This window comes from Trachemys scripta, chromosome 9 (genome assembly GCF_013100865.1).
Source record: "Trachemys scripta elegans isolate TJP31775 chromosome 9, CAS_Tse_1.0, whole genome shotgun sequence".
Classification (NCBI taxonomy): domain Eukaryota; kingdom Metazoa; phylum Chordata; order Testudines; family Emydidae; genus Trachemys; species Trachemys scripta.
The window spans coordinates 2,199,819-2,214,125 of record NC_048306.1 but is presented as its reverse complement, the minus strand read 5'-3'; the positions used below and the strand labels follow the sequence as shown (position 1 = coordinate 2,214,125).

Genomic DNA, 14,307 nt, shown 5'->3' with positions numbered 1-14,307 from the left:
CGATGTCACAGCTCCACCAACCCCTGTGGCAAGTTAGATCCCAGGGCTGGCCAAGCAGCTACCAAACAGGAGAGACCAGAACCAAGGCCTATTCCCTTTCTCCTCATTATTTGGCCTTATTACACCCTTTGGGATGAGGTACTACTAGTCCCCAAACAGCATTTACCCAGCCTCTGGGACCTAGGAGCTAGTTCCCTAATTCAAGAGGGTTCAGTGGTAGCTAGGACATCTCCGGAAGGGCACATGCTGGGTAGGCACACTGGAGTGGGAGACAGCCACAGAAGATTTCAAATGGTTAGTGTCCTTCCATAAAGGATACTCAGGATCAAGGTGGGGAAGGACACTAAAGTTGGATGGGATAGGATTCCCTTCGCAGGTCGTTTGAAACAAACACTGTTATAACTAATAAAGTTTGCACAAAGTAGCTGGTCTGAGATCAAGCAATTACCGTCAACCCTCCTTGCCCCCAACATTACTGAGCAAAAGTTCTTACGCAGCTCCCAGAAAGCAAACCAAAAGATCAGCACAAAAATCCCACACATCCAAACCATGGAAGTAAGTTGAAAAATTGAATGGTCAATAAGGAGAGACAGACAAGTGGGAATCAGATTAAATATGCAAAAAAAGAAGCTTGTATTTAAATGTTTTTATTTCAACTAATGCTTTGCCACCATATTACATCATTTGAATAGCTCAGAATAGCAACAGGATCTCAAAATATAGCAAACAGCTTGCCAAAGCAAGAGTACATTGACTCCTATGGATACAGCTCCTTCCTTCTTTGGTGACATCACTTCCTGCATAGTTGTAAAAAATAGTTTTGTGTCTCGGCCCTTTGCAGTTCAGATTACTTAACCCTGCTGCTGTTCGTAACATTTGCCTCTTCCCTTCACAACCGCCCTACAAGGTTTTATTCCCAACAGAATTTTAAATAAAAAAGTAATAGAAGTTTACATGCAGGATTTGTAAAAATTATTTTCTAGGTGCACACAAAATTGAACCAAGATGCGTACAAAAATGCATTCATTTTGATTCTCAGATTTAAGGATGCCATCAGATGTCCACTACTGCCAGAGAGGCTGAGTTTTATGGTGGTATTCTCAAATATAGTCTATCTTGAAAGACCTTTAAATAAAGGTAGCAAGAAAAAAAAACCGCTATGCTTTATTTGTAAAGTAATCAAAATATTTGTTATGTGTATAAAAAAGCACCATGTAGCGAGAATACTGCAGGAAGACTGATCTTCAGAAATACAATTTTCTCATTTAACCTTATAAATTGCGCTACAGATCCCAGCTTCTTCTGTAACTTTATGGTTACAGAGGCAAGGAATAAAAGCTCAAACCCAGAACACACAAGATTTGACCACAAGACGCAAGTTAAACTGTCTTTTAGAAAGAAAGTGAGATTTGTTTCTATTAAGATTCATGACAACCACCTTAGCAACCCTCAGAAGAAAAACACGGACTATCTGAGAAACAGGTCCAGTGCAGCATTTTTTAAGATGCTGGTCTGATATGAATGCATTTCCGTGAGCACTTTAAATCAAACTTCCATTCTGGGAAAAGAGCAAATCTGTTGGTTAAAAACTCCTCTCCCTGAGAAGGTTGATAATGTTCTAGTCTTGCAAAGCAAAACTGAGAGTCCTTGAAACTTCAACAGTTCTTAGACCAACAGCATTTCATCCCGGACACAGCTGATCGGCTAGTCATGCACGGGGGTGGCAGGTTGGGATTTTTGCACGTGTCTCAGCATCTTACACTTTCTTCATTCCTCTGCCCATCAAACAGGCAAACACGGTCATAACCATCTTGGGTTTCACCTCCACAAGGTCCTCTGGAAGAGCATATACTCTGGCTCCAATTCTTCTGGCCATGGACACAGCATACCTATTCAGCAGTCAAGAGAAATGAGTACATGTAAACATTTCAAATCCCCCCTTTACCTGAACTTGCTAGCCAAACAGCCAGCCTTTGCAGTGCGATTTCAGTGATCACTAACACGGTTTAACAACAAGGTATTAACTCCGATTTCAAGGTGTGATTGTTTAGATCTGGCAAGTAGATTTGTTTTATATATGCATTTTTAATGTAGAGCAACTGGTTTTAAAATAACCTTATTACAGAGAATTAGCAGTTTTTAATATACACGTTATTTGATATTTTGAACCTAAGTCCATTCTACAAACAGTTAATGAGAAAGTGTAATACATACACCTTGAGTTATTCGTTGCATATTTAATATTCCTTAGAGATAAGTAAATACTAACCCTTACTGGTGAATAGTTAAGTTTCTGAACTATCTCCTTCTGTTCATGCTCCTTGTGTTTGCTTTCTATCAATATTCAAGCAAGCAGAGTACTGAAAGTTATCTGAAAGTTTGCTGTTACAGTTATTACAGAATCTTAATGGAAAGCAAGTTTCAACTTTCCAGTTCAGTACTCCCACTGGAAAATTATTTTGAAGATGACTCGTGCTGATCTCACCAGGAAACAGACTCACCATAGTGACCCATGTGTCTAAAAGTTCAAATATCAAATATTGAGATACAGGCCAAGTATTTATTAAATCAATCTGAATCAAACTGGAGAGAATCAGATCTGTTCACAGGGCTATCTGCTAGGAACTGTTCAAGCAGTTCTCTATTCCTTCCAAAAGCTGGCATCACAAGAAGCCTGCCCTTCTGATATGCTAAGTGGGACGGTGTCGCTGGATAGTCCCAGTTTGGCAAAAGATTGAGAACACAGGTTTTGGAGCACACCCATCTGCAGCCTGAAGGTCAAGACACTTACATAGCATTATTCTGTTTGTCATCTTCTGATAAGTCCCCTGTCTTTACAAGATCATAGTTGATACAGCCAGGCTGTATGGCATCAATTAAATCCACCACTGCCAAGCTAGTGCTGATAGTCTTGTCCTAGAAGAATACATAGTGACATACGGTGAGGATTTAACAAGTCTGGCTTCTGATTCCACAACAGTGGAATGAATTGATTGTGGAATGGGTAACAAAACTAAGGGGTTTTTAACAGTCACAAAATTGCTACCACCTACTAATAATTAGTCCCCACGGGATCCTTTCCAAACCAGTTACAATGCCACATTACCATTATTACTCTGTTCAGCTGTGACGAAGTGCTTAGACTGTGCTAAACAAACAATAACTGGTTTACCGGCAGCAAATCTCCACCCATGTCCCTCAACGGCCTGCAATGGAGTTACCCAAGTCTGCGGCCAACACTGCAGCACAACGCATTGCAAAGGAGATGCCAGTCCCCCTCCCATTGGAAAAAGGGGCCCTGTACCTTAAAGCTCTGAATGGAGGTTGACTTGCCAGCTTCTCTCAGTGTCCTGTTCACCCAGTTTACTATGATGTCATCATTTGCTTTCTGACCATCACCAAGGTCCTCGAGAACATTCAGGGTGTATCTGAGAATGAGTGGAAGACAGTTCCTTACAGCGCAGGGTAGATATGGTTCAGGAACAAAGCCATGGTCTGAATGCAGTACAGGATTCAGCATAGGGGTGGGTGGCTACTGAACCCCCCCCCCCCCCAAAAGCAACCTACAATAGCAGGCCCACCCTGGGAGTCCTGACTTCAGCCTCTGCTGTGTGTTACCTTTGGTGCACAAGGGAAGAGAAAGATTCTGTCTCACTTCCTCTCCAGGTGCCCCACCAGTTAGGACACCCTGAACAATACTGAACTGATGCCGTGTATTTAGTCACTTTCTAAGCTGGGTGGTCCCCATCGGTTCAGATGAAGTTAGTGACTGCACTGTGATTGACATACATTATTTCAGAGGGGTAACACACCTAAAGCTTTGCATTATTAAAAAGGCAGATACAATTCTTTAGAGCGAATCACAGAAATGTAGGGCAAGCTCTGGTTCTCAACCTGTGGCCCGGGTAACGCATATGTGGCCCGCAATGATAAATAGGGTGAGAACCACTGGTTTAACCCATTCTTAAAAACCTCTAATGAAGGGGATTCCACAACCTCCCTTGGAAGCCTATTGCTAGTGCTTAACTACCCTTAGAGTTAGAAACTTTTTCCTCATATCTAACCTAAATCTCCCTTGCTGCAGGTTAAGCCCATTACTTCTTGTTATCCATGTCCACTGAAGGTAGGACAATTGATCATATCTCTTTGCCCTTAACATAGTTGACGACTTAGAAGGTTCCTTCTCACTCTTATTGTCTCAAGACTAAAGATGCCCGTTTTAAAAAAAAAAACAAAAAACAAAAAACAAACAAAAAAACACCTTTCCTCATAGGTCAGTTTACTTAAACCTTTTAGCATTTTGAATGCTCTCCTTTAGATACTCTCCAATTTTTCCAAATCTTTCCTACAGTGTGTGCCCAGAACTGGACACAGAACTCCCGCTGAGGCCTTACCAGTGTCGAGTAGAGCAGGATAATTGCCTCCTGTGTCTTATACCAACACTCCTAACGCACCCCAGAATGACGTTTGCCTTTTCACAACTGCATCGCATTGTCGACTCATTCAATTTGTGATCCACCAGAACTCCCAGATCCTTTCCAGAATTACTCTCTAGCCAGTAATTCCCCAATTTGTAGTTTTGCATTTGCCTTTATTGAATTTCATCTTGTTGAATTCAGACCAATTCTCTAATTTGTCAAGGTTCTTTTAATTTTAATCCTGTCCCTGAAAGTGCTTGCAACCCCTCCCAGCTTAGTGTCCTCTGCAAATTTTATAAGCATCCACTCCAATATCCAAGTCATTAAGGAAAATATTGGCTAGAATATTGAATGTTAAGTGGCCTCATTTTATCTGTACAGTACATATTTTCAGTTTTGTATCTTACTAGAATCATTTAGAGCTGGGTTTAAAAAGCAATTTTCGAGGAATGTATTGGAGGGGAGAGGAAGGAGGCTTTTTACTCCTACAATTTCAGAACAAAAAAATTCAGTTAAAAAAAAAAAAAAAAAAACTTTGAAATTTGTTGCAGTTTTTCCCCTTTTAGAATTTTTGGGGGGAAAAAAAAAAAAAAAAAAAAAGTTCTGACCTCTAGAAGTATTTTGTCAGATCTCCATCTGTGGTTTCACCCACAGAGGGAGAGGGAGAAAGTCATGAGCATGGGATATACTATGTTACACTCAAATGCTGCATTCACAAAGTTTAGATATTTTAACCAAGCTTTGTACCTCCTCATCAGCTGCCAGACTAAAGCTAGCGTCAGTGTTTGGTTTCCATCATTCAGGTCCTGTCCACCAATGCCCACCAGAGAGAATTTGGCCGGATGCTTTCCCAAATCCACTGCATAGTTACAGTTTTCAAGCTACACACACAGGGAAAAAAATATATATATATATGTACAAGAACGGAAAAAATTAGAAATGCACAGGTCTGTCGCATCTTACGCGCATTTAACATGCACAATTTCAGCTTTACGTGGTTGGCAAAAACAAACCAAAAAAAGAAAAATCACAATTTTAATACTGTACCTGTAGTGCGGGCGATTCCGCCCACCATTACACTCAATGTAATTTTGACTATACGCGATTTTTGCTTTATGAGCTGACTGCGGAACGGAACCCCAGCGTAAGATGCAACAGACCTGTACCTATAACAAGGCTTCCAAATCTTACATTTCTAACCCAGGCTTATTGTTTTTACAGTAACTTAAAGTTCTCACCTTCTTCATGTTTGCACCAAGCTTGGGGTACGGTGGCTTGTTAACCTTATTCCAGTCAACAGGAACTTTGATCTTTTCGTATAGTTGTAATATTACTAGTGCATCTTGCAGGTCACTAGGATGGATTAGCATTAGTTAGTCCTGGTGTTCTGAGAGTGAAGCATACCTTGACTTTACATTTAACGTTATGACTAATTATGTTACAACAGTGCAAAAAAGAAGCAAACAACCACCCCAGAGTAAAATTTCAAACTTCTCCCGTCTTCTGACATGGGGAGATAAACCCGGGTTATCATATGGCAAATCTAGATTCCAGTGCATCTCCAGACCGACTAACAGCTGATATAGTCACTAGGCTTGCGGTTTTACCGAGGAGCACCTGTTTTAGGTAGTTTTAATTAAAAAAAAAAAAAAGAAAAGAAAAAGAAGAAAAAGACACCTATCCAAGGCTCTAGGTGCCCTAACATATCATTAAACACAATCAAAGATCTGAACAGGTTCAAATACCTATTTTACTTCATTTAAATGTAAGGTTTCTTTTTTGGTCGATTAAGAACTGAAGTTGCATTCGATTAAAAGCCAACTGCTCTAGTGGAAGAAAGATGCAGAAGACCTACCCATACAGATGGTTTACGTGTGGATTCACACCGAGAGAGTTCATCCAGTTACGGAAGGTCCTTTCTTCACGTGTCTCTCCTACGTTAAAGGAGACAGACGTTATAATGCTGGCACAGCTGCCTCTCACCAATCTGGAGAGAAATCTGCCTTCGGGACATGGAGCATCCCACCGGCCCTGACAGGAAGTTCTGCACCGGGCAGCTTATTTTTAAGGTTGAAAAACAGTTGCCTCCATAACGATTCATAAAGGACCCACTTGTAGGGCAGCTACCTGGACATCTTTTCTCAATGCTGAAAGATCGAACTAGGGTTTGGGAAGTTAAGGAGTTTCGGGTCAATACAATGGACTATGACGTATGCACCACCTGTAAGAGGTGCAATATCCCAGGTGAGAATACGCAGCAGTGAATTTAGCATTAATAATAAATGGCTGAGAACCTGGCAGCCCAGTACTTTCAGTGATGCCTCTGAAAGCATCGTCTCAGTGTCTCAGGTAACCCATCTACCTTCCCAGCCTCTCAGCACGGTCGTGGGGGTTGGGCAGTCTTGTTAAAGCACACTATATATAACTACGTTCAAACTTCAGTGCAGAGCCTGGTATCGGACCCCTGTGCCAATATGCAAGAAGAGTTGGTCACATGCACATGCCTCATCTAAAATCCATTGGTAAACAGCATCGCTGAAAATGAAATACTACAGTGCTGAATCTTTCGATACTGCCACTCTTAAAAGCCTCCTGGCTCATCAGAATGCTAAAAGCCTTTTGTGGTACAAAACATTTCCATCAGGTATTTTTCCTTCAAACATCATGATAGGAGAGACATTTTATTACCTTCCAGTAGCGTCCAATCGATGTCCTGATTTTCCGGCTTGGTAAGCGCCGGATACTTGTTGAACAAATTTGCAACAAAGGCTAAATTCAGTTTGGGATTACCACTGACAACATCGGCGGGGGTAACAAACTGTCTGCAGCCCAGTCTGTCTGCCTGCTGAAGCATGTATTCTGCTCTCTTCAAGTCATCCTTCTCCTGTGGGGGGTGACAGAAGCATAAATAACCAGCAGACTCTGAGGAGGTCACTCAACTTCTTCCTGACCACTGCCTTTGCTGGACTGAATACACAAGTCCGCCTGCTTTCAGGCGGCATGGGGCATTTACTAACCAGACTGAATAAAAACAAAGCAATGAAGAAATATTGTAGTAATAAGCCATAGCATTATGGATGCACCGGTCATCATCTACCCGCTTTGTTCGAAAGTTCCACTCTCAAGCTTTAGAGTAGAATTATAATTAGAACTTGTGATTCAGCATGCTCACGAATATATCACCAGGCATAAAGGCGACTGAATCCTCAGACATTTGGCCTGTATGCCAGAAATGTGTCTGTCTCTGTTTGCCCACTGATCACCAGGTGATCAAGAGGCCATAAGCAGACTGCAAAGTCTATACCCAGCTTTCAGTTTTACAGTGTAAGGGCAAGGGAAAAAACCAGACAGACTTACTGAGTACTTACATTGAAACCAGACATGTTAATATCAATCTGCGTCTCTCCTTCTTTCTGCCCCTTTGGTGCAATTTGGTGGAGGAGATGGAAATAGGCTCTCGAATCCTGAAATGGATTAAGTGGCATATTCAGCTCTCCCACATGGTGCTGAACACACACGAACATTACGTCACAGACTCGTCTGAATCAAGTCACTGAATACGATTAGTGTCTGTACCTTGACTGAATTACTGAAGTCAATGAGCTTGACAGACAAGAAAGCAAAGAGGGAAAGAGCACCACAGCAGAAATCCCAGAGGCATGAGAGGAAAGAAGAACAAAGTTAGAAACGTTAAGCCAGTGTTAGAGCCATAAACCAGCACTTAAACGGTCAAAATAACTGGTCAGTATTGAATATTTTACACCACCACAATCTGCCAAAAAATGCAAGTTGGACGTCCTCGTCTTAAACAAGAGATCCAGTAGGCAGCCCATATATATTGACCTCTAGAGTAGCTTCATACTCCTGATGCCAATTACTATATAATTTGTCAGGCGTATAGGCACATCCTCCCCACCTCAAATCAGAAAGGGATCATTCTGTAGGGCTACAACATTGCTAAAGGAAACCAGTAAAGAGAAGACAGTGTTGTTGATATTTTGAATACATGGAGCCTGCAGGTTTTTCTTGTTGCATCACATTTACACAATGCAGGGTTTTGGGTTTTCTCTTAAGGCAGATCCCAAGACAAGATATGAGTTTGGTGTATTCACATCAAGGTTTTAGCCATTCCGGAGATGATTTGGGAGTACAAACCTTTTGTCTAGTGAGAAGCAGGGGGGGATACAGGCCTGAGCTTGTTTTTTTGAGATAGAGGAAAAAACAAGAACTAAAACACTTTCCCTTACTGGGACCATGAAGTGTCCCATGAGATCCTACGAGCTGGGAGCCTGCACTGAGCAGAGCCATCTGGACAGAGCTCTTGGTGGAGTTTTTCTAAGGGTACGTCTATACTTACCTTTGGGTCCGGCGGTAAGCAATCGATCTTCTGGGATCAATTTATCACGTCTTGTCTAGATGAGATAAATCGATCCCGGAAGTGCTCGCCATCGACGCCGGTACTCCTGCTCCGTGAGAGGAGTACGCGGAGTCGACGGGGGAGCCTGCCTGCCGCGTGTGAACCTGCGGTAAGTTCGAACTAAGATACTTGGACTTCAGCTTCGTATCTTAGTTCGTAGTGAGGGGTTAGTGTGGACCAGCCCTAATTTTGAAAATGGAGGGGGGGGAAGTTTCTGCAACATTCTCTGCACCCCCAGCCAGCCAGCCTTAGGCGTTGATTTACTCCCTGCACCAAAGGAAGCTCCCTTTAGGCAGAAGAAAGTTTAAAATAGTGTAAAAGTCACATAAATCTCTTGCTTCTAACCCCCCAAACCGTAGGCATGTCACTGGATTCCAGGCATGTTTGGAGCCCTTGCTGTAGAAAGTGCACAAGAAGTCACGCCCAGGAGGGCTGCTAGCTGGGAGGAAGCAGGGCCGGCTCCAGGCACCCGCGGAGGAAGCACGTGCTTGGGGCAGTACATGCTAAGGGGCGGCATTCCATCCATTCCTGGGGCGGCGCAGTCCAGGTGGCTTTTTTTTTTTTTTTTTTTTTGCGCTTGGGTCGGCAAAAATGGTAGAGCTGGCCCTGGAAGGAAGCCACAAGATCAGCCATTGGCATCAGAGTTGAGGCCCTCTAGGAGACACGTCTTCTCCCACATACCACCCATTTCACCAGGTCCCCTGTGACGACTACAGGACTAGATTTCTCTGCAGTGCCATCTCAGGTAAAGTATCAGTATTTGCTCACAAGAGTTAGCATTTCCATACAATTAACAAGCTCTCCACTGCAGAACTGGGCAAAACATTTCGTGAAATATTTCCCCATGTTTTTGGATGAGTTCTAGTCCAGTGCTTCCTACGGACCCTTGAAAACAGCTTCTGAAAGAAAACAGTCTCGAGAATGTGACTTTTAACCACATGAAAGCGTCCTAGCTATGTACTGCTTCCCCGCTGGTGCAGTAAAAACCCTTAGGGGCTTTTGAACTGGTATCTGCAGCTTTTGAAGATGAAGGCATCCATAAACAACAAAGACACACCAGACTCGGTTTTATGGCTGGATAATCAGTACCAAGCAGAGAGGATTCAAGGGCAGAACCCCCGAGTACGCTAGTCGTCATTTCTCTACTGTACGAGGACAGCGTCGGCTCTTCTATTGAAGTAAAGCAGGCCTGGATCCTGCAAACACTAACAGGTGCTCCGCTTCACCAACCTGAGAGTCCCATTGAAATCAGACTCAGGGCAGGGAAGTTAAAAGCAAGTGTGTGTTTGCAGGATCAGGGCCTAACTGGTTAATGATTTATGTAAGAATTCAGGAGAGAAGTAAGTACTGCACAAATCTCTCTCTCACACACACAGACACACACACACACACACACACACTTCACCCCAGCAACCTGGCTCAGATGCATCTGGCCGCTCCTCACAGAAGCAAAGCTCCAATTACCTTGATGTCGGAGCTGAAGTTATTGATTTTCTGCCACCCTGCGTTTTCCAAATGGAAGTTTGCCCATCTTAGAAGCAGCTCTTCGGGGGACAGTTTCATAAGGTCCTCCAAAGTCTCACCATCACGAAGTAAGGCAGCCAAAGCTAGAGGCAAACAGACATGCATAAATACAGGACAGTCTTGGTTTAAAAAGAGGCCTTCTTCTAAGTTGCAGTTAGAGCTGGCTGAAAAAAATTTCACCCAAGAAATTTGGACAAAAAAAATGACTGACCATATCAAAGTTTTTCCTCTAATAATTTCTGATTCTGCCAACATACCTTGGTTTTTCCAATAAAAATAATTTTTAAAAAAATCATAATATTCCATATAACATGTTTCTAGAAGGATTCCCCCCATCCCACACTCCCGAAAATACTTACATTTGTTGATCAGCTCCAGTTACAACCCTGCAGGTTGAGGCAATGTAACTGGTTTATTTGGGACATGCCCTTCCATTTTAAATATCAGTGTGTAAGCGATTTCACATCTGTTTTTCTGATAAATGACTACAACTACAAATACACCACTGCTGTAAGTCCATTGCTGATGGGTGTTAGGGAGCAGATTTGGAAATTCTATACCCAAATGTTACTTACATTGGTAGCGATGGGGGAAGGGAAAATGTAATAAAAAAGGAAACCAAAGTCACACCCAAGTCTTTGTGCGGCACGGTTAGTCCACAAAGATCCCAGAGCTTGTTGACTGGTGGGATCACTTAGCAGCTACGTGTGGCAGGCATCCTGCAGCATCACTCCATGGTCACTGACAAGGGAAAGGAAAGCTAAGCTACCCTACCGAAAGGTGCCAGGGGAATTTAGGTGGTTGAAGATGGGAAATGGCCAACGTGCAGTTATTTGTGATCCAAACATCTTCTGAAGTCTCTCCCTAAGGGTCAGCATTTCGAGCTCTACCAAGAGAATGCCACTCGCCGAATCACTAACACCACTGCCTGCAGGAAGGGGGCCCCCATCCAAGTTCTGCCTCGGTCCAATTCTGCCTCATTCAGAAGAGCTGATCATGTCAAAAGTCCAGGTGCCCTAACCACTAGGCAGCCAGACATTTTGCTTGATTTAACATCCAAGCCAGTTTCAAGATTATGGTTTAAAGATTACACCTTTTATTTTAGTCAGCTGGCTACATATTCAGTAAGCAAGATCTATCTTGTAACAAACTTCAACAACCAGAGAGGTGCATCAAGACATAACGAAGGAGAGAGTTAATGTACTTGTTCTTTGATGCCTGGAGTTTTAGAGCAGAGAGAACATTAGCATTGATACTCAGGTGATGTACCCTGGACACTAATAGACCTGGTTGAATATTTTTCATTTAATCTTGTCAAAAAAATGTTCTGTGAAAATTTCCATTTGGTTTAAAAAAAAAAAAAAGAGAGAGAGAGAACGAGCGAGCGCGCGAGCAAGAAACAGTTTTGGGAGGTTTCTGTCAAAAACCCAGAAAATTTTAGTTACAAAAAATCTGAGAAAAGAAGGTATGCTTTTTGACCAGCTCTAAGCATCACACAAGGATGCCCTGTGATTTGAGAACATCTACTTGCAGATAGAAATACATCCAATTAATGGTCTATGGACATTTAGCGGTTCCCCCATTCCCAGTCAGAAGTTATCATTGCTCACAGAACACGTGCTCAAGCTTTAGCTCAAGGTGGGCCCATGACAAGAAAATCTTGTCGCTATTGCTACCATTGAAATGCAGCCACACTACCAGCGCGTGCCATCCAGCCTATTCAAGCCAACTCCATAAAGTGCTGGGAGGGTTCAGGACATCTCAATCTGAGAACCCAAAGCAGTTTCTTCACAATCAAAACCAGGGGTAGGCAACCTAAGGCACACGTGCCAAAGGCAGCATGCGAGCAGATTTTCAGTGGCACTCACACTGCCCGGGTCTTGGCCACCCGTGCGGGGGGCTCTGCATTTTAATTTAATTTTAAATGAAGCTTCTTAAACATTTTAAAAACCTTATTTACTTTACATACAACAATAGTTTAGTTATATATTATAGACTTATAGAGAGAGACCTTCTAAAACCTCAGAATGTATTACTGGCACGCGAAACCTTAGATTAGAGTGAATAAATGAAGACTCGGCACACCACTTCTGAAAGGTTGCTGACCACTGATCAAAATGATCAGTAAGAGAAGTCCCTTTGCAGAGAAGGGGAAGAAAAATGAAGAGTAGATTGGCTGGATGAGAAGAATGTGGCATGAAGGACCCACAGCTGAAAGGCAATGTCCCTCAGGCTGAGCAATGCTGCTGAAATGAGTAATTTCAAGTCTCATTCATATATTCCCCCTCCCCACAGGACAGTAATGTGAGACAGTTTAGGCAGGGTGACCAGGGGCTGTGTCTTATATAAGCAACCTATTACTCCCCAACGCCATCCCAATTCACACTTACTATCTGGTCACCCTAAGGTTAGGCTTGACTAAGGATAAACAATCATTGACAGTTTGTTGCTACCTTCATTTCTGCTGAGTTCGATGTCGGCGAACAAGCCAATCTTAATAATCTGCCAGAGAAGCCCCAGCACCAGATGTGGTTTCCCTTCCCTCAAGTCCTCGGCTCCAATATTGACAACATGACACCCAATGGCAGAGGCGGAATTCAATGCCAAGTTCAAGTTTTCCTGTAAACAAGACAACTCAATGAAAGGTCGCGCTGCCTTTTGTTCAGTGCGCACAGCCTGGGGACTTCCCTGCTTTTAGCAGAAGAAACCTTGCCGTTTTATAGTAATTACAGCTGCATTAGACTCCAAGGGAGTTTTTTAAAGGCATTCTCATCGAAGGACTGAATTAATAAGAATTGAATTAGACCCAAGGGTTTAATTTCAGTGTCTGGTTTTTAGTTTCAGCCTCTGAGTCAAATCTAGTGGCATCAACAAGATTAAGACTGGAAAATCAAAGTGTTCATTAAAATATTGTGTGTGCACACAGGCACATAGTTTGTGTATTCAACATGTATCAATTTACTATGTTGTGTATTCTAATACAAACATACATGCACACCTATGGGCCGCCCTTCTGATAATAGCAGCATAAACCTAGAGGTACGTAGATAGCTACAGCATTTCAGTTTGAATAAAGCCTGTGAAGGGGACCCTTAGCAGCTTTTAGCATTACATCATTCCTCTTGCCCGTAGAAATATTTACAGAACATTACCCATTTAATGCACAGTACAGAGATTCCTTTAAATTATTAAATACAATTAAAACTGATGTCTGCTCTGGACCAGAGTCATGAATTAATTCCATGGGTTGCTGTATTCAGCTCCCCTCACAAGCCCTGCATGATTTCAATCTTTGTCAGAGATAATGAAAGTCTTTTTATACCATACCTGAACTATAAATGGTGTGAGTTTTTTCTTGTTGATTGCTCTTTCGTCAATTGTATCCGGAACAGAAAGATTGATCATTTTACTGACAAAAGACAAAAATATTCAAACACCATTAAGCGTTTAATCCTAACACAAGTTGTTGCAAATAAGCAGAATAATAATGAGATTTGATTAGATACTTTGTCCTCAGTTGTTTAAAATAAAAGGTTTAGATTTGTGACATCAGGAATGTGTTTGTAATTTATAGTTAAGCCTGATGAAACTTTCAACACAGTAACAACCATCTCGGAACTAGCTCAGTTGCTTGAGTTTTTCGCCTTCCTCCGCAGCATGGGGCGGGGGTCGCTAGCTGGAAGATTCTCTGCGACTTGAAGTCCTTAAATCACAGGATTTGGGGACTTCAACAGCTGAGTCAAGGGAAAGGGGGTGGGTCAGCTTTTGTGGCCTGCATCATGTGGGAGATCAGACTAGATGATCATACTAGTCCCTTCTGACCTTAAAGTCTATGAGTCTATGAGTAAAAACACATGAATTATTCACAATACCGTCAGCAAACGAGTGAAGACCCATTGTTCTGCTGTACAGTCTAGAGTGAAGATTTGTTTTCTTCCAATTTAACCA

General features: G+C 42.4%; 1 protein-coding gene across 2 annotated transcripts in view; it reads right to left on the bottom strand.

Annotated features, from left to right (window-relative positions):
• Positions 1–631: 631 nt before the first annotated feature.
• The window catches only part of PLS3 (plastin 3), a 79,612-nt gene continuing 65,936 nt past the window's right edge, over positions 632–14,307 (bottom strand). For both annotated transcript variants that reach the window (XM_034781130.1, XM_034781128.1), the window contains exons 7-17: positions 13,687–13,768; positions 12,813–12,978; positions 10,300–10,442; positions 7,787–7,882; positions 7,107–7,302; positions 6,274–6,352; positions 5,657–5,771; positions 5,166–5,299; positions 3,305–3,428; positions 2,792–2,916; positions 632–1,889 (exon numbers count right to left, since the gene is read on the bottom strand). In XM_034781130.1, the coding sequence (XP_034637021.1) occupies positions 1,757–1,889; positions 2,792–2,916; positions 3,305–3,428; positions 5,166–5,299; positions 5,657–5,771; positions 6,274–6,352; positions 7,107–7,302; positions 7,787–7,882; positions 10,300–10,442; positions 12,813–12,978; positions 13,687–13,768 (1,393 nt within the window). In that variant the 3' untranslated portion in view covers positions 632–1,756. The remainder of the gene's footprint in view (positions 1,890–2,791; positions 2,917–3,304; positions 3,429–5,165; positions 5,300–5,656; positions 5,772–6,273; positions 6,353–7,106; positions 7,303–7,786; positions 7,883–10,299; positions 10,443–12,812; positions 12,979–13,686; positions 13,769–14,307) is intronic.